Raw genomic sequence first — 19,571 nt, 5'->3', positions numbered from 1 at the left:
GATCGAAATAGAGACGTTTGCAGTTGTCCGAGTGAACATTGGCAATAAGCCAGCAGGATGTATTGTCCAAGTTGCAATGTGAGAGACAGCCAAATTGCCACAGTTCTCGTCAATGCTCAAAGAACGTAGAGTTTTGCAAGAAGACTGCTACGTCAATGACATCTTGACGTCGGACAATGATCTTGATGCTCTACGAGAGACAACTGTTGGTGTGGAGAAGATCTTGGAGGCAGGAGGGTTCTCTCTAAAACCTTGGGTCTTCTCTGGCCAAAGCTGGAGGAGGGGAACCCAGCCCAGTCCCCAGATTGGCTGTCCGAGCACGCCGAACATCCTCATCCTCCCAAATCAGATGCAAGAGGAGGACAGCAAAGCCCCCGGGGTTGGGTACGAGCCCGAGTCAGACAAGCTCTGCATCCTCGCTACAATAAACTTCTCGAAGAAGAGGGGGAAAATGAGGACTGAGCTTGACTTAAAAAGAGGACTCTGAGTGGCAGAAAGGGCCTGAGTTCCTCAAGTGGCCTGAAAGCAAGTGGCTGGTGAAGACTGCATGTGAAATTGCTGCCATTGTCGCCGATGAGAGCATCAAGAGGCTTCAAAGACGCATATTATCTGCCGTGGTCACAAGGCGAAAGAAAAAGGAGAGCGACAGAAGAATGATGCCTCCTGAGCCTGGCGGCCCTGGGACCACTCCACCTCTGTCTATTCCACGGAGGCGGGCCGTGTCCCTTGTGCGCCTTGTTGAGCCTGGGAGGTTTAGCTCCCTCGCCAGGCTGTGCGGGACTGTTGCCTGGACTCGGCGGGCAGTGGAGAACTGGTTAGGTGGCAGCCACCAGGCCACTGCCAATGAAAATGCAAAGCCTGGTCTTACAGCTGTTGAGAGGGCAGAGGCCTTCCATTACCTTGCCCTTGAAGCCCAGAAAGGAGTTGAGTTCCGGGATGAAACTCTGGACCGACTCGTGGTCCGGAAAGATGAGGTCACGGGGCTCCTACTCTGCGGAGGACGAATTCAGTCCTGGAATGAAGGCAAGACTGCTATTCCTCTAGTCCCTATGCAGTCAAGATTGACCACGTTACTAGCCCAAGAAGCTCATGAGAAGAACCACGAGGGGTTGCAGCAACTCTCCTAGGTACTCGGAGAAAAGCCTGGATCATACAGGGCCGTCGAGCAGTCAGGAGAGTTATAAATGACTGCATCCACTGCCGAAAGCAAAGAACTAGAATATGCCAGCAAGTGATGAGTGACCTCCCGCTAGAGCGCACGCAAAAAGCAGGACAGGTCAACAACTCTCATCAACCATCATCCTGCAAAGGGATGTAAGGCGGCTGGTTGTGCTGATCCCAGCAGAGGATTCAACTCCAGCTTCGACTTCATGATGCTGTCTCCCGGACTTCAAAGTTCAAGTCACTGCCCCACCCCCTGGCCAAATCAAAGCCCCAAACCCCTTTAAGATATTTGGCTGGGTGGAGTAGGCTGATCGCTGCCACCATGCCCACACAGTGCACACAGTACATATACGAATATGAGCATCCACACTCCATTTAAAAAAATATATATATATATATTGACCGTGGCATGCATCATCTGCCAGAGGGTCATGATTGACTCTGGCACTATGCTCTTCTTCGGCCAACAGTACGCGACACTGCACAATTAGGGTGGACACTAGTTAGCCATAGCAAAGAAGTTACTAATCAAATAAAAATAAAAAATAAAAATAAATAAAAATCATTGTACCTGGGTTATCGAACAGGTGTCACAAGGTGGGGTCTCTTGATCGTGGTGTAAGTTCCTTGGATGGGACATCAGGAACTTAAGTGGGAGGTGTTGGATTTACTATGTATATTTGTTATGTGTATATGTATTTATGGCGGGCTTGCTTGCGAATTTTAAGATGGGCGTGGCTACCACTGTTAGGTGACTACTTAGGTAGCTTTTAAAAATGGTGTCATTGTTCGTTTGGAAAAAATACAGCGTGCTTCGTCACTGGCATACCCCACTGGTTACTACTGCTGCTGCTATTGCTACTACTGCTGCTACTACTACTACTGCTGCTACTGCTACTGCTGCTGCTGCAGTACTAAATAAGCAAAAAAGTGCACAGCGAGTAATTCCTTTCATGCTGAGTGACGATCCCTATTCAGAGGGCCGATACGGAAATAACTGAACAGGTATGAAAACAGCTTCCATGAAATGCTCACTCATTCACAAATAAGGACGGGCCGAGGGTCACCACTTTCTCAACAAATGCGTGAACAAATTGTTTAAGAACATTTTCAACCCGCTATTGCAAGGAATTTAGGGATTTCACCATCTAAGGTCCGTAATATTTTTAAATGGTTCAGAGAATCTGGAGAAATCACTGCACGTAAGCCATGATATTATGGACTTTGGATCCCTCAGGCGGTACTGCATCAAAAACCGACACCAGTGTGTAAAGGATATCACCACATTGGCTCAGGAACACTTCAGAAAACCACTGTCAGTAACTACAGTTGGTTGCTACATTTGTAAGTGTAAGTTAAAACTTTGCTATGCAAAGCCAAAGCAATTTATCAGCAACACCCTGAAACACTGCTGGGCCCAAGCTCATCTAAAATGGATTGATGCAAAGTGGAAAAGTGTTCTGTGGTCTGACGAGTCCATAGTTCAAATTGTTTTTTGGAAACTGTGGACCGGACCAAATAGGAAAAGAACCATCCAGACTGTTATGGGCGCAAAGTGTAAAAGCCAGCATGTGTGATGGTATGGGGGTAGGATAGGCTAGGATAGGTCTTTATTGTCATTGCACAAGTACAACGAAACTTTGTTTTCAGCACCAACCTGTTCAAGATTAGACAAACAAACAGTGTACAGGGTTACAGAACAAGAACGCTGATGGGTCGCCATAAGGCGCCCCATAAAAGATGGGAAAAAGGTAAACACTGGGGAAAGATGAGTAAAAAATACAATCTAGACTGGCCTCCTAAGGGGACCCAGTCTGGAGTGGGGAAAAACCTCCATAGCAAAGCACATATACATATTACAACATACATCTCGAGATATCTAGCAACAGAGGGAAGGGAGTCCGGGGTCATGATGGTAGGCCGCAGCTCTCAGGCGCTGACCATCCATTCATCACCCCTATGGGATTTGCGTCGAGGGCGTTAGGTTGGGGGAGGTGGGTTGTGTATGTGTGGCGTATATTTTTGTGGATGTGTGCGTGTGTGTGTGTGTGTGTGTGTGTGTGTGTGTAAGCCCGTAGTGTGTCTCTGTTCCGCGGCCTTGATGTATTGTGCAGTCGCTAGTCCAAAGTTCACAACAACAGGTGTGTGTCCATGAGAGACAAAAAAGGGAGTTTGTTGTGTCTTCGCTTGCAGTGATCTTCAGGAGAGTCTCGAAGCCAGGGAAACAATCCAAGTTAAAAAGATTTGTATGCGAGTGAAAATAAAATTTCCTTTTCACTCTAAAATTGTCTATGACTGGTCCTCAAAAACTGCGGGGTAGACAATCCGATGTGATCCACAGTTCTTCCCGCATCCTCCAATCATTTGTGGCAGCTTTGGGGTACTTTGAAGACTGCCAGCAACTTCCAATTCGTCGACAAACCAGAGCAACGCTTACTCCAATCAGCAGATGTCCTGTTGTCATAATTCCGGATAGGTGGATATCTTCACGTCGTTGACAGAAAAGGGTTGCCAGGCACGCGGCCCTCCTTCTTCTCCCAAGAGTCCGTTGTGTGTCCAGCAACAACCGCTTCGTCACGACAGCAGGTTCCCCCAAACCCAAGATCTTGTCAATTTTGTTGAGGCCAGTTAAATAGTTCCTATGTTTAGATTTGGAGAGCAGTGCAAAAAGAGGCAACAAGAAAGTTAAAGACAAGGCAAGACAAAGAAGCAAGCAGGAGAGATAAGGGAGAGGAAAGGGGAGCGTCCACCCTCAGTGAGTGCCAGAAAGAAAGTGCATTAGTGGGGTGCATTAGTGCCCAAGGCATGGGTAACTTACACATCTGTGAAGGCACCATTAATGCTGAAAGGTACATACAGTTTTTGGAGCAACATTATCATGGACGCCCCTGCTTATTTCAGCAAGACAATGCCAAGCCACACGTTACAACAGTGTGGCTTCATAGTAAAAGAGCATAGGTACTAGACTGACCTGCCTGCAGTCCAGACCTGTATCCCATTTAAAATGTGTGGCACAATATTTAAGGATAAAATACGACAAAGGAGACCCCGGACTGTTGAACAACTTAAGCTGTACATCAAGCAAGAATGGGAAAGAATTCCACCTGAAAAGCTTCAAAAATGTGTCTCCTCAGTTCCCAAACGTTTCCAGAGTGTTGTTAAAAAGAAAAAAATATATGTTTCTCAGTTTGAACATTAAACAACTTGTCTTTGCAGTCTATTCAACTGAATATAAGTTGAAAAGGATTTGCAAATCAGTGTATTCTCTTTTTATTTACGAATTAGACAACGTACCAACTTCACCTGTTATGGGTTTTGTCGATATATATATATATATATATATATATATATATATATATATATATATATATATATATATATATATATATTATGGCTTTTAAATGATTTTTTTAAAATAACATTTTGGATAGATCATGATTAATCACATCGCTTGCATTATTCAAATCTACTTAAGACCACAATGTTTGCACATAAAGGGCAGATTTATTGTCAAAATATCATGCAGGAACATTTTTAAAATGTTTTACTCGAATGCATGTCATTTATTTGCCTGAAAACTTGGCAAGAGTTTTATCTGAAGTTCCTTCAGCGTGTACAGTATGTAGGAGTTACATTTGCCAGTCATTCACTTTTGTACTGACATACATTTGACCTGATCACTGACCGTTTTATGTACAGTCAAAATAAAATGCGTGATTACTCTAAGTGTGTTCATGGTTGATATAAACATTTTTTTTTTTGATTAATTGAGAGTTCACGGAAATATAGCAGTAATTATAACTACAAATTATGTCATAAAGCACCGGTGTCCAACCCAAAACCGGGGCTCGCTACCTCATTTTATTTGGCCCTCGAAAGCCTGGAAATAATATGTATCAATAAAGTACTGTAACTTTTCTTACTACCGTATTTTTCGGGCTATAAGTCGCAGTTTTTTTTTCATAGTTTGGTCGGGAGTGCGACTTATACTCAGGAGTGACTTATGTGTGAAATTATTAACACGCTACCGTAAAATATCAAATATTATTATTTAGCTCATTCACGTAAGAGACTAGACGTATAAAATTTCATGGGATTTAGCGATTAGGAGAGACAGATTGTTTGGTTAACATATAGCATGTTCTATATGTTATAGTTATTTGAATGACTCTTACCATAATATGTTACATTAACATACCAGGCACCTTCTCAGTTGGTTATTTATGTGTCATATAACACAGCCTGTTGTTCACTATTCTTTATTTATTTTAAATTACCTTTCAAATGTCTATTCTTGGTGTTGGGTTTTATCAAATAAATCTCCCCCAAAAATAAGACTTATACTCCAGTGCGACTTATATATGTTTGTTCCCTTCTTTATTATGCATTTTCGGCCGGTGCAACTTATACACCGAAAAATACGGTAAATCTATTCTTTCTTTCTATTTTGGGAGAAAAAATATATATGGACTCCATGTAATCCCAAATATTGTCTGATTATTCAAAAATATAATATCAAACATTCAAACCATTAAATAGAAATAAATACTAATAATATTGATTTCAAAGCAAGTTATCTGTCAAATTGAACAATGTAAAAGTAGCAAATAGATTTCATGGTAAAATTGTGAAATTTACTGTGGTTTTTACAGCATTTTTCTCAAAATTTAAAAAAATACTTTTTTACTCTGCGATGAGGTGGCGACTTGTCCAGGGTGTACCCCGCCTTACGCCCGATTGTAGCTGAGATAGGCACCAGCGCCCCCCGCGATCCCAAAGGGAATAAGCGGTAGAAAATGAATGGATGGATGGACTTTTTTACTGTAATAAACTGTGGATGTATTTTGGCATTTACAGTAATAAACCGATAAATCTACACTTGTTGATTTGTGGTGAAAAAAAAACAAAATCTAGGTGGCAGCTCAGGTGCCAGAATTTTTACTGTAAATTCTTTAATTTACAGTAAAATTCTGGCAATTGAGCTACCTTTTTTTTTTACTGTGGTAGTTTTTTCCATTTGAACTTTACAATACAGATAACATTTCGTTGCATTACCTCATGGTAGTGCAGGATAAAAAAGCAAAAAGGTGCAGATATAAATAAATAGATTACCGTACGGATAAATATATTTACACTTTTGCAAATGCATCCAGGTTTATGGATGTATGTTGTATTGTCTTAATATTCCGGCAAGTTAACTAATTTAATTGAAGTGATTATTATGATGCGTTCCAGAGTCAGTAATATACACTACATTTTGAAGTGAAATTATTGCAACTTACCATTTATTTTTTAACATTTTAGTTTAAAAAAATATATATAATAAAATGGTGAAATAATAGTACTCACTGTTAGAAGCGGCCCTCTGGGGCCAAACATGACTGCGATGTGGCCCTCGGTAAAAACGACTTTGACACCTCTGTCATAAAGTAAGAAAACATGGACATACATCCATCCGTGTTAAGTAATTTAAAGATCCGTCCATCCATTTTGTACCGCTTGTCCCCTTTGGGGTCACGGGGGTTCCTGGAGTATATCTCAGCTGCATTCGGGCGGAAGGTGGCGTACACCCTGCACAAATCGCCACCTCATCGCAGAGCAATTTAAAGATGATCCACTTTAAATATCACTGGAAAGAAACCACAAACTCAAAGAACAAATGGGGCTTGTTTTCAAATATTTAATGTTTTTTATTAAAATGTACAAATATTCAATCCGTAGATGTAACATACTTGGTGACCGACAGGTCAGAGATACATGTACTGATACAAATATTCACCTAGTGCATATAAAAAAGATGAGACAACAAGTATATTAAGCGTAGTCATGCTCACAAGTCAAGCAGACTTTAAGAGATGCACAAATAATACGTTAAATGAAACAATAATGTATATTAAAAAGGGACTAACTGTACATGAAGGGTTTAAAAAGGAGCGGAGTTGTTGTTTAGATGCTGGACGCGGAGAGGATGTCCTCCACCAGGTGCTTGTAGACCCAAGCGTCTCCTTTCAGGCGCTGTCGACGTACCCCGACCACCTCCGGCCTGTGCAGCAGACACACCTCCAGTTCGAAGGCCATGGTCACCTTGCCGAAGTCGCCCCAGGTTCGACACTTCACCGTGTACCTGAGGGAGACCGGAGAGGGCGCATTATGTGGACCTGTGTTCCGCTTGGAGACAGTTGCTACAAAATGCGGCTGCTAGACGTTTGACAAGAACAAGAAAGTTTGATCATATTACACCTATACTGTATATACCTTTAAATACTTATATATACATATATATACACAAATATATACATACATACATACATATATATATACACTTATATACATATATATATACACATATATATATACATATATATATATATACACTTATATACATTATATATACATACATATATATACACATACATATACATATATATATATATATACATGCATATCTATATATACACATACATACATATATATATACACATACATAAATATATGTATATATATATATATATATATGTCTTGATTGGATTATCCAGAGAATAGTGCTCGATACCGTGGTAGAGCGCAATATGTAGGTGTGGGAAAAATCACAAGACTACTTCATCTCTACAGAACTGTTTCATGAGGGGTTCCCTCAATCATCAGGAGATTTTAAATGGAAGCATTCACATACAATGGTTTATATCGGGCACAGAGTGGGTGGGTACAGGCAGGCGTAGGGTGTGGTGATTGGCTCATGTGTTACCTAGGAGGTGTTTCCGCCTGTAGCGGAATGTTGGAATGATTTCACTGCGCTTGTTGAGGGATGACAGATCTGGATGATATATTATAAACAGTTTCTCTTTTAAGCATAGGTTGCATCTTTTATTACCACTGTTGTAAGGTGTGCTGAATGCAAGAATTTGCCATGTTATTGAATATTCAACATTATTGTCTTTGAGGTTCCACATGTGCTTGCTGAGTTCTGTAGAATTCCGCAGTCTGGTTTCTAAAGGAGGCCTTGTGATTATTCCATCTGGCTTTAAACGATCCTTCGGTTAATCCTACGTACGTGTCGGATGTGTTAATGTCCTTGCGTGTTACCTTTGCTTGGTAAACGACTGATGTCTGTGAGCACCCTCCGTTGAGAGGGCAATCAGGTTTCTTGCGACAGTTACATTCCTTATTGGTTTCAGAGTCGTTTAGTCTGGGGGAAGGGAGTCCTTTAGCAATTGCTTTGTTGTGGTTTGAAATGATTTGTTGTATGTTATTCATACAGCTGTAGCTCAATTTAATGTTGTTCTTGTTGAATATTTTTCTTAGGGTGTTGCCTTTGGGGAAGTTTTTGTCGATCAGAGTGAGGAACTTGTGGACGATATTGGTTGAGACGTTTTTGCTGAATGGGGTGTTGTACCAGATGATGATGTTTCGTTTTCTGCTCTTTGTATGTATGCATGTGTATGTATATAAAAAAAGAGCAGAAAACGACTGGACTCACACCATTATGTTGGATCCACTGTGGACTGGACTCTCACTATTATGTTAGATCCACTATGGACTGGACTCCCACACTATTATGTTAGATCCACTATGGACTGGACTCACACTATTATGTTGGATCCACTATGGACTGGACTCTCACTATTATGTTAGATCAACTATGAACTGGACTCCCACACTATTATGTTAGATCCACTATGAACTGGACTCCCACACTATTATGTTAGATCCACTATGAGCTGTACTCTCATATTATGTTATATCCACTATGGACTGGACTCTCACACTATTATGTTAGATCCACTGTGGACTGGACTCTCTTTAGTATGTTAGATCCACTATGGTCTGGACTCCCACACTATTATGTTAGATCCACTATGGACTGGACGCTCGCACTATTATGTCAGATCCACTTTGGACTGGACTTTTACACTATTATGTTGGACCCACTCGACGTCCATTGCATCCAGTCTCCGCTAGAGGGCTGGGTAGCCCACATCTGCGGTCCTCTCCAAGGTTTCTCATAGTCATTCACATTGACATCCCACTGGGTTGTGAGTTTTTCCTTGCCCTTATGTGGGCTCTGAACCGAGGATGTTGTCGTGGCTTGTGCAGCCCTTTGAGACATTTGTGATTTAGGGCTATATAAGCAAACATTGATGGATTGAGACGGAGACACCTTTCGTACCCTTTCTGGCTGAAATCCACGTGCTTGGACGGCAGGACGGAGAGGATCTGATCGAGCACCTGGTCTGGGTTGGTCTGCCCGGTCAGGGTCACGTTGTACTGAGCCTGGGATGGCAGAGGACGGCAATCAAGACACCGCGTGAGGAAACATGCCGCATTCCTCAACCAACCTTGATCTTGCGCGGGCCGTCGCGCAGCGCCCGCTTCTTGCCGGGGGTGAGCATGGTGATCACCTTGTCCAGGCCTCGCTCCAGGGAGCCGAACACTCGGCCGGCTCTTTTCTTCTTGCCGCTGTCGCTGGCCGCCATGTCAAGGGAGCGAGATCTGTGGAGGAATATGGAGAGCAGGCGGTCTTGGTTTTTAAACCTGATGGTTCTCATCTTGAACCAAGATGAGGCTCACCTTCGCTCAGGGCTGAAAGCAAGGATCTCAAGGTTCGTCGACACTTTGCTCTCTGCTGCCTTCTTTTTAACGAGCTCTTTAGAACCGCTGCCTCCAACTGCAGCACACACACACACCCAAACAGGAATCAATTATTATTTTTCAGTGTGTTTAAATGTGTTAATAAATGTAAAATGTTTTTAAAGAAAAAAACTCACTGATGTATTCAACAGTGTCCAGTTATTTTGCTTTCCTACACTTCTGTGCCTCATTTGCAAGTATTATAAATACTGGAACTTCTATTTACGGACTTTTGGACCAGGGGTCCCCAAACTACGGCCCGCCAGAGTCCAAAATCCAGCCCGCGGGAAGTCCCAAGTTCATTTTCTACCACTTTAAAAAAAAAAAAAAAAAATTCTCATTAGCTTTTTTTGATTGCTATTTTTTAAAATCTGTCCTTTTATATGTATAGTCGATGAGCTTCAAGCACGCCTGTGAGGGGAAAACCATTTCAGGTGACTACCTCTTGAAGTTAATCGAGAGAATGCCAAAAAAGTGATCAGAGCAAAGGGTGGCTATTTTGAAGAAACTTAAATATAAAACACGTTTTCAGGTATTTCACCTTTTTTTTGTTAAGTACATAACTCCACATGTGTTCATTCATAGTTTTGATCCCTTCAATGACAATATACAATGTAAATAGTCATGAAAATAAAGAAAACGCATTGAATAGAAGGTGTGTCCAAACTTTTGGCCTGTACTGTATATTATTTATATATATATATATATATATATATATATATATATATATATATATATATATATATATATATATATATATATATATATATATCCATCCATCCATCCATCCATCCATCCATCGCGTATTCCCTTTTGGGGTCGCTGGCGCCTATCTCAGCTACAATCGGGCGGAAGGCAGCGTATACCCAGGACAAGTCGCCACCTCATCGCAGGGCCAACACAGAAAGACAGACAACATTCACACACTAGGGCCAATTTAGTGTTGCCAATCAACCTATCCCCAGGTGCATGTCTTTGGAAGTGGGAGGAAGCCGGAGTACCCGGAGGGAACCCACGCATTCACAAGGAGGAAATGCAAACTCCACACAACAAGATCTCGCGCCTGAGATTGAACCCAGGACGGCAGGACCTTGGTATTTGTAGGCAGACGCACTAACCCCTCTGTATATACATACACGTGTATATGTGTATATGTATATATACGTGTATATAATGTATGTATATATACGTGTATATGTGTGGATATATACACATATATGTATATATATATATATACATATATACGAATACATGTATGTATATATGTACATATATGTATATATACGTATATATGTATGTATGTAGGTGTGGGAAAAAAATCACAAGACTACTTCATCTCTACAGAACTGTTTCATGAGGGGTTCCCTCAATCATCAGGAGATTTTAATGGAAGCATTCACATACAATGGTTTATATAGGGCACAGAGTGGGTGGGTACAGGCAGGCGTAGGGTGTGGTGATTGGCTCATGTGTTACCTAGGAGGTGTTTCCGTCTGTGGCGGCATGTTGAAATGATTTCACTGCGCTTGTTGAGGGATGATAGATCTGGATGATATATAATAAACAGTTTCTCTTTTAAGCATAGGTTGCATCTTTTATTACCACTGTTGTAAGGCGTGTTGGATGCAAGAATTTGCCATGTTATTGAATATTCAACATTATTGTCTTTGAGGTTCCAAATGTGTTTGCTGAGTTCTGTAGAATTCCGCAATGTCTGGTTTCTAAAGGAGGCGTTGTGATTATTCCATCTTGTTTTGAACGCTCTACCACGGTATCGAGCACTATTCTCTGGATAATCCAATCAAGACATATTCCGCTCCAAATTGACATTTGTTGAGCACTGTACGACGATCCGAAATGGAAAAGTTCAGCATCGCCTACTCCACAATGAACATTCCCATACCCGCGCAGAAGGACTACAAGCAAAGACTCATAGAAAAGACGGAACAATTCCTAAGAAGGATGCGGTGGAAAGCACACTTTTTCCTCCACCCTGAAACAAAAGGAACGCAAAAGGAAACTTACGGATTCAAATCTACCAAGAACCCACCCACTGTCAAGGAATTAAAGGACTTTGAGAACGACATGCTCAAAATGATACAATCAGTCAAATTTAAGCCAGCCCGCAACCCATTCCTCGCCAAGCTGAAAAATGACACGGAGCGCATCAAGAAAGTAAGCAACCTCATCATAGCCGCCGATAAAACCACAAACTTCTACAGAATGGACATACCAGAACATAACTCTTTACTGGACAAAAGCATCACCAAATCATACAAAAAAGCGCAACCCAACACTTTACAGAACATCCACCTGGAAAACAAGCGGATCGCAACCGAACTGGACATTGAGGACAGGATGGACGCCACAGCCAACAAAGAAGCCTTCATCACATTGAAGGACCACAAACCCAACTTCGCAAATAACCCAACATGCCGACTAATAAACCCAACTAAATCCGAAATAGGAAAAATCAGCAAAATAATCCTGGACAGAATCAACGCAAAAATCAAGGACAAAACACCACTCAACCAATGGAGAAATACAGCAGCAGTAATCAAATGGTTTAACAACATCCAAGACAAACAACAACACAACTTTATCTCGGTCGATGCAAGTGTAAGCCACTGGGACACTATTGTTCTTTTTTTTATTTGTATAAATGTCTAATGATAAAGTCAATGAAGGATTTTTAATCACTGCTATGCTGAAATTATAACTAATATTGATACTGTTGTTGATAATATTAATTTTTGTTTCACTACTATTGGTTTGTTCTGAGTCTTTTTTGTGTCTTCTCTCAATTGTTCTGATTATTGCAGTTCTGAGTGTTGCTGGGTCAGGTTTGGTGTTGGAATTGGATTGCATTGTTATTGTATTGCTGTGTATTGTTTTGTTGGATTGATTAAAAAAAAAAAAAAAAAAAATGGATAAAAAAAAAGGATTTTTTTTTAAATGAGAATCGATTCTGAATCGCACAACCTGAGAATCGTGATTCAAAATTGAATCGATTTTTTACACACCCCAATATATATACACAAACACACACACACACACACACACACACACACACACACACACACACACCAAAGTCGTACTAAAACATCTTGATAGATATTTGAGCACTGTGTGTAATGTTGTATATTTTCAATGGAACATTTCAAATGTTGGTGTTGTTTACTTGAGTTACATTGCAGTCTACACCTATCTCTTATGCGTGACTGCCATCTACTGGTCACACTTATTATTTCACCAAGTGCCGAAAAAAATAGCTTTGAGGTTGGTAAGCAAAACCAGAATTATTCCGTACATTAGGCGGTTATAAAGCGCACTGTCAAGCTTTGAGGGGGAAAAAAGGATTTTTAATTGTGCCTTGTAGTCCGGAAAATACGGTATTGGGACACTTCAAGAAAGCCCAGATGACAGATACAGTGGTCTTCCTCCTACCTTTAGGTTTCAGAGCAGTGTCTGACACAGTGCTTTGATTGGTGTTGTTTACTTGAGTCATATTGCCATCAAAGTGGTCACACATATTTCATCATGTAGCGAGTAAAATAGCTTAGAGGTCGGTAAGCTCAACCAACATTATTCAGTACATTAGGCCCACTGTCGAGTTTTGAGAAAATTAAAGGATATTAAGTGCGCCTTATAGTTGGAAAAATACGGTATGTCAACTGTAGCATCAGCTTTCAACGTATTGTTTGTATGCTTGCTCGCTGAAGAGATCAAGTCGACCTTGGAGTGACTTGTAGGGGAAGCAAAAGAGGAAGACTGTGTGCGGTTTAATGTGCTCGTCTCTGATATTTGACAGCAAAGTTGGGAATGCACACACCGAGTCAGAGGAAGAGCTCAGGGAGCACATCACTACAGCCCACGTGGGACAGAGAGTGGGGGGAAGGAGACAGCTACACCTGTCACACAGCATGTCGAGGGACACACACACACACACACACACGCACGCACACACACACGCACGCACACACGCACGCACACACACACACACACACACACACACACACACACACACACACACACACACACACACACACACATCCCTTCTGTGTGTGTGTGTGTGTGTGTGTGTGTGTGTGTGTGTGCAAAAATACCAATAGTGTACCTTAGAGAACTAGCCTTACTTTACCGCACTTCATCTTGTGGGGCAATTTGCAAGCTGGGAAAATACTTGAGATCAACCTGCTAAAGACGAATCACCAGTCCAGTGGTCTTCTAACTCACATGGTGTGGACCCCGGCTTTAGAGCAAGTGCTGCCTCCTACAGGTGGCGTGAAAATAACACTCCTGAGTTTTGATTAGAGATCGTCCGATATCAGGGCCGATATCGATTATTACTAGTCAAGGACAGTATTTTTCAACTAGTGTGCCGTGAGATACAGTCTGATGTGCCGTGGGAGATTATGTAATTTTAGCTAATTGGGTTAAAAATAGAGATGTCTGATAATATTGGACTTCCAATATTATCGGCCGATAAATGCTTTAAAATGTAATATCGGGAAGTATCGGTTTTAAAAAGAAAAATGTATTCACATGTGAATCACATAAATACAGTCTATTATACAGCATTATTCACATGTGAATAATATAAATACAGTCTATTATACAGCATTATTCACATGTGAATAACAAATAGTCTATTATAAAGCATTATTCAAATGTGAATAGAAATACAGTCTATTAAAAAGCATTATTCACATGTACTAGGATGACGGGGGATGCAAAACAATAACGGTGCAATACTTTTTCATAACATTGTCACTACTGCCTAGTTTCTATTGCTATATTCTTATTTTACTGTTATATTTTTATTCCCATTGTTACTTTTTATTTTTATTTTTATTGTAATATTTTTCTATTTTGTTTCCATTTAAACCCCCGTTATTTACTTTTTACTTTTAAATGTATCTCAACTCTGTACACTGCTGCTGGAATTTAAATTTTCCTGAAGGATTCAATAAAGTACTATCTATCTATCTATCTAATAAATAGAGTTTTGGTCAATTGACTTAGTTGTGATTTCCCTCTCTGCACGGAAGTTTAAAATGAGCATATATTGATGCAGTATGAAGAACACATAAAATCATCATACTGCTGTGATTATATGCATCAAGTGTTCATTCAAGGCTAAGGCAAAATATGGAGATATATATTGTGGATCGTGACATGGCCCTAAAAATAGAGATACTAACGAAAGGCCGTATCGCCCAGCCCTAATGCCAAATATCGCCGCCAATAATGTGGTCATCTCTCCAGTAGTTTTGACATGCATTACCAGGAACGCCAAAGGTGAGTGGGACACTATCACTTTCCTAATTAAGGCTTCACCAACAGACCACTTCTATTCATCTCTTTCACTTGAGCCAGCAGAATTAGCTCCAGATAAGCCGCGTTGACAGTGACAAGTGTGTGTGTGTGTTCATTTTTAAGCGGGAAAATAATGAGGGAGGAATCAGAGAAAAAGAAAATGGCTTTGGACAGAGTGGCGAAAACAGCAGTTCAGTAATAAATTACTCAATAATATTATAATTTCCTTGCAAACACGTGTCATGTGGTTTGTGGCGCTGTTGCCATTAGGACAGCGAGGAGACAATCAAAAGCGGCGAAAGAGAGCGAGCGAGAGAAAGAACGAGTGAGAGAGAGAGAGAGAGAGAGATAGAGAGAGAGAGAGAAAGAGAGAGAGAGAGAGAAGGAGAGGAGGGGCCGCTCGCACAAAAACTACATGGACCATATTGAGGAGAAGTGACGGGCGTTTCATTGTTTATTTTGGGGACTGGAGGATTGTTTTCTTAATGTTCTGGCCTCCTGTTTCCTTGGAGCAGAAATAGACGGCCAAAGACAGCGAACAAGTTGAGAGTGAATCAACAAGTAGCGCACTCGATTTTTGTTTTATATTGCTTCAAAAACAGATTTATAACAACCCTGATGCCAACCTCCGCTCCCCATCACTCAGAACAAAGCTCCAGACCTGTGTGATAGAGCCTTCTCCATCGCTGCTCCCACCTGTTAGAATAATTCAATCTATGGACTGGACTCTCACACTATTATGTTAGATCCATTATGGACTGGACTCTCACTATTATGTTAGATCCACTATGGACTGGACTCTCACACTATTATGTTAGATCAGGGGTGTCAAACTCATTTTAGATCGGGGGCCACATGGAGAAAAATCTACTCCCAAGTGGGCCGGAATGGTAAAATCCCTGCACGATAACTTAAAAATAAAGAAACCTTTAGATTGTTTTCTGTGTTTAAAAATAGAAGAAGCACATTCTAAAAATGTAATAATCATGTTTTTTTTTTACACATACATGTTGCAGTTAATAGTATTCTATCTTTATTTGTCCTTATTTATATTTTCTGAATGAAAATGTGATAATGTTCATCAGTCAACTCAATGGTGTTCATTTTCAATCTATCAAAATAAAAAAGTATCAAATTCAAATTACAGTATGCCATGTATGTAGTTTAAACATTTTCCTCGGTTGATGTACTAACGTGGTTTATTTTGTACATATGTATCATCATCTACAGCAGGGGTCGCCAACCTTTACCACTCAAAGAGCCATTTTGACCCGTTTCATAAAATAAAGAAAACTATGGGAGACACAAGACTCTTTTGAAATTTAAAATGAAAGAACACAGCGTACAAAGTTTTGTTTTGCTTTGTGCTATGTATTAACCAGGGGTCTCAGACACACGGCCCGCACCTTAACATGAACAAATTTAATATTAGTGCGAGTTTTATTTGAATGCCGCTTGACAACATCACATTTACCAACCATCTCAATTTTTCCAGGAGACTGCCATTATGGACTGGACTCTTACACTATTTTGTTAGATCCACTATGGACTGACTCTCACTAGTATGTTAGATTGACTATGGACTGGACTCTCACCAGTATGTTAGATCCACTATGGACTGGACTCTCACACTATTATGTTAGATCCTGTATGGACGGGACTCTTACTATTATGTTGGATCCTCTATGGACTGGACTCTCACAATATTATGTTAGCTACACTATGGACAGGACTCTCACTAGTATGTTAGATCCACTATAGACTTGACTCTCACAATATTATGTTAGCTCCACTATGGACTGGACTCTCAGTATTATGTTAGATCCACTATGGACTGGACTCTCACACTATTATGCTAGCTCCACTATGGACTGGACTCTCACTATTATGTAAGACCCACTATGGACTGGACTCTCACTATTATGTTAGATCCATTATGGATTGGAATCTCACTATTATGTTAGATCCATTATGGACTGGACTCTCACACTTTTATGTTAGATCCACTATGGACTGGACTTCACTATTATGTTAGATCCATTATGGGCTGGACTCTCACACTATTATGTTAGATCCACTATGGACTGGACTGTCACTATTGTGTTAGATTCACTATGGACTGGACTCTCACTATTATGTTAGATCCACTATGGACTGGACTCTCACAATATTATGCTAGCTCCACTATGGACTGGACTCTCACTAGTATGTTCGACCCACTATGGACTGGACTCTCACTAGTATGTTAGATCCACTATGGACTGGACTCTCACTATTATGTAAGATCCACTATGGACTGGACTCTCACTATTATGTTAGATCCATTATGGATTGGAATCTCACTATTATCTTAGATCCATTATGGACTGGACTCTCACACTTTTATGTTCGATCCACTATGGACTGGACTCTCATTCTATTATGTTCGATCCACTATGGACTGGACTCTCACAATATTATGCTAGCTCCACTATGGACTGGACTCTCACGATTATGTAAGATCCACTATGGACTGGACTGTCACTATTATGTTGGATTCACTATGGACTGGACTCTCACAATATTATGCTAGCTCCACTATGGACTGGACTCTCACTAGTATGTTAGATCCACTATGGACTGGACTCTCACTAGTATGTTAGATCCATTATGGACTGGACAATCACTGGTGTGTTAGATCCACTATGGACTTGACTCTCACAATATTGTGCTAGCTCCACTATGGACTGGACTCTCACTATTATGTTAGATCCAGTATGGACTGGACTCTCACAATATTATGCTAGCTCCACTATGGACTGGACTCTCACTAGTATGTTAGATCCACTATGGACTGGACTCTCACTATTATGTTAGATCCATTATGGACTGGACTCTCACTGGTGTGTTAGATCCACTATGGACTTGACTCTCACAATATTATGCTAGCTCCACTATGGACTGGCCTCTCACTATTATGTTGGATCCAGTATGGACTGGACTCTCACAATATTAAGCTAGCTCCACGATGGACTGGACTTTACTATTATGTTAAATCCATTATGGGCTGGACTCTCACACTATTGTGTTAGATCCACTATGGACTGGACTCTCACACGATTATGCTAGATCCACTATGAACTGGACTCTCTCGATTATGTTAGATCCACAATGGATTGGACTCTCACTATTACGTTAGATCCACAATGGACTGGACTCTCACTATTACGTTGGATCCATTATGGACTGGACTCTCACAATATTATGCTAGGTCCACTATGGACTGGACTCTCACTAGTATGTTAGATCCACTATGGACTGGACTCTCACTAGTATGTTCGACCCACTATGGACTGGACCCTCACTAGTATGTTAGATCCACTATGGACTGGACTCTCAAAATATTATGCTAGCTCCACTATGGACTGGCCTCTCATTATTATGTTAGATCCTCTATGGACTGGACTCTCACAATTATATTGGATCCTCAATGGACTGGACTCTCACAATATTATGCTAGATCCACTATGGACTGGACTCTCACTAGTATGTTAGATCCACTATGGACTTGACTCTCACAATATTATGTTAGCTCCACTATGGGCTGGAATCTCAGTATTATGTAGGATCCACTATGGACTGGACTCTCAATATTATGTTAGATCCACTATGGACTGGACTCTCACTATTATGTTGGATCCATTATGGACTGGACTCTCACACTTTTTATGTTGGATCCACTATGGACTGGACTCTCATACTATTATGTTAGATCCACTATGGACTGGACTCTTAAAATTATGTTAGATCCACTATAGACTGGACTTCACTATTATGTTAGATCCATTATGGGCTGGACTCTCACACTATTATGTTTGATCCACTATGGACTGGACTCTCAATATTATGTTAGATCCACTATGGACTGGACTCTCACAATATTATGCTAGCTCCACTATGGACTGGACTCTCACTAGTATGTTAGATCCACTATGGACTGGACTCTCACTAGTATGTTCGACCCACTATGGACTGGACCCTCACTAGTATGTTAGATCCACTATGGACTTGACTCTTACAATATTATGCTAGCTCCACTATGGACTTGACTCTCACAATATTATGTTAGCTCCACTATGGACTGGAATCTCAGTATTATGTAGGATCCACTATGGACTGGACTCTCAATATTATGTTAGATCCACTATGGACTGGACTCTCACTATTATGTTGGATCCATTATGGACTGGACTCTCACACTTTTTATGTTAGATCCACTATGGACAGGACTCTCATACTATTATGTTAGATCCACTATGGACTGGACTCTTAAAATTATGTTAGATCCACTATAGACTGGACTTCACTATTATGTTAGATCCATTATGGGCTGGACTCTCACACTATTATGTTTGATCCACTATGGACTGGACTCTCAATATTATGTTAGATCCACTATGGACTGGACTCTCACAATATTA

The 19,571-nt window shown here is 40.7% G+C and overlaps 1 protein-coding gene across 2 annotated transcripts in view; it reads right to left on the bottom strand.

Moving 5' to 3' along the window:
* Positions 1-6,830: 6,830 nt before the first annotated feature.
* melk (maternal embryonic leucine zipper kinase) overlaps positions 6,831-19,571 on the bottom strand; it is a 61,566-nt gene continuing 48,825 nt past the window's right edge. For both annotated transcript variants that reach the window (XM_061906918.1, XM_061906928.1), the window contains 4 exons: positions 9,733-9,829; positions 9,501-9,654; positions 9,332-9,435; positions 6,831-7,288 (listed from right to left, as the gene is read on the bottom strand). In XM_061906918.1, the coding sequence (XP_061762902.1) occupies positions 7,111-7,288; positions 9,332-9,435; positions 9,501-9,654; positions 9,733-9,829 (533 nt within the window). In that variant the 3' untranslated portion in view covers positions 6,831-7,110. The remainder of the gene's footprint in view (positions 7,289-9,331; positions 9,436-9,500; positions 9,655-9,732; positions 9,830-19,571) is intronic.

Source organism: Nerophis ophidion, linkage group LG01, assembly GCF_033978795.1.
Source record: "Nerophis ophidion isolate RoL-2023_Sa linkage group LG01, RoL_Noph_v1.0, whole genome shotgun sequence".
Taxonomy (NCBI): domain Eukaryota; kingdom Metazoa; phylum Chordata; class Actinopteri; order Syngnathiformes; family Syngnathidae; genus Nerophis; species Nerophis ophidion.
This window is presented reverse-complemented; position numbering and strand designations above follow the sequence as displayed.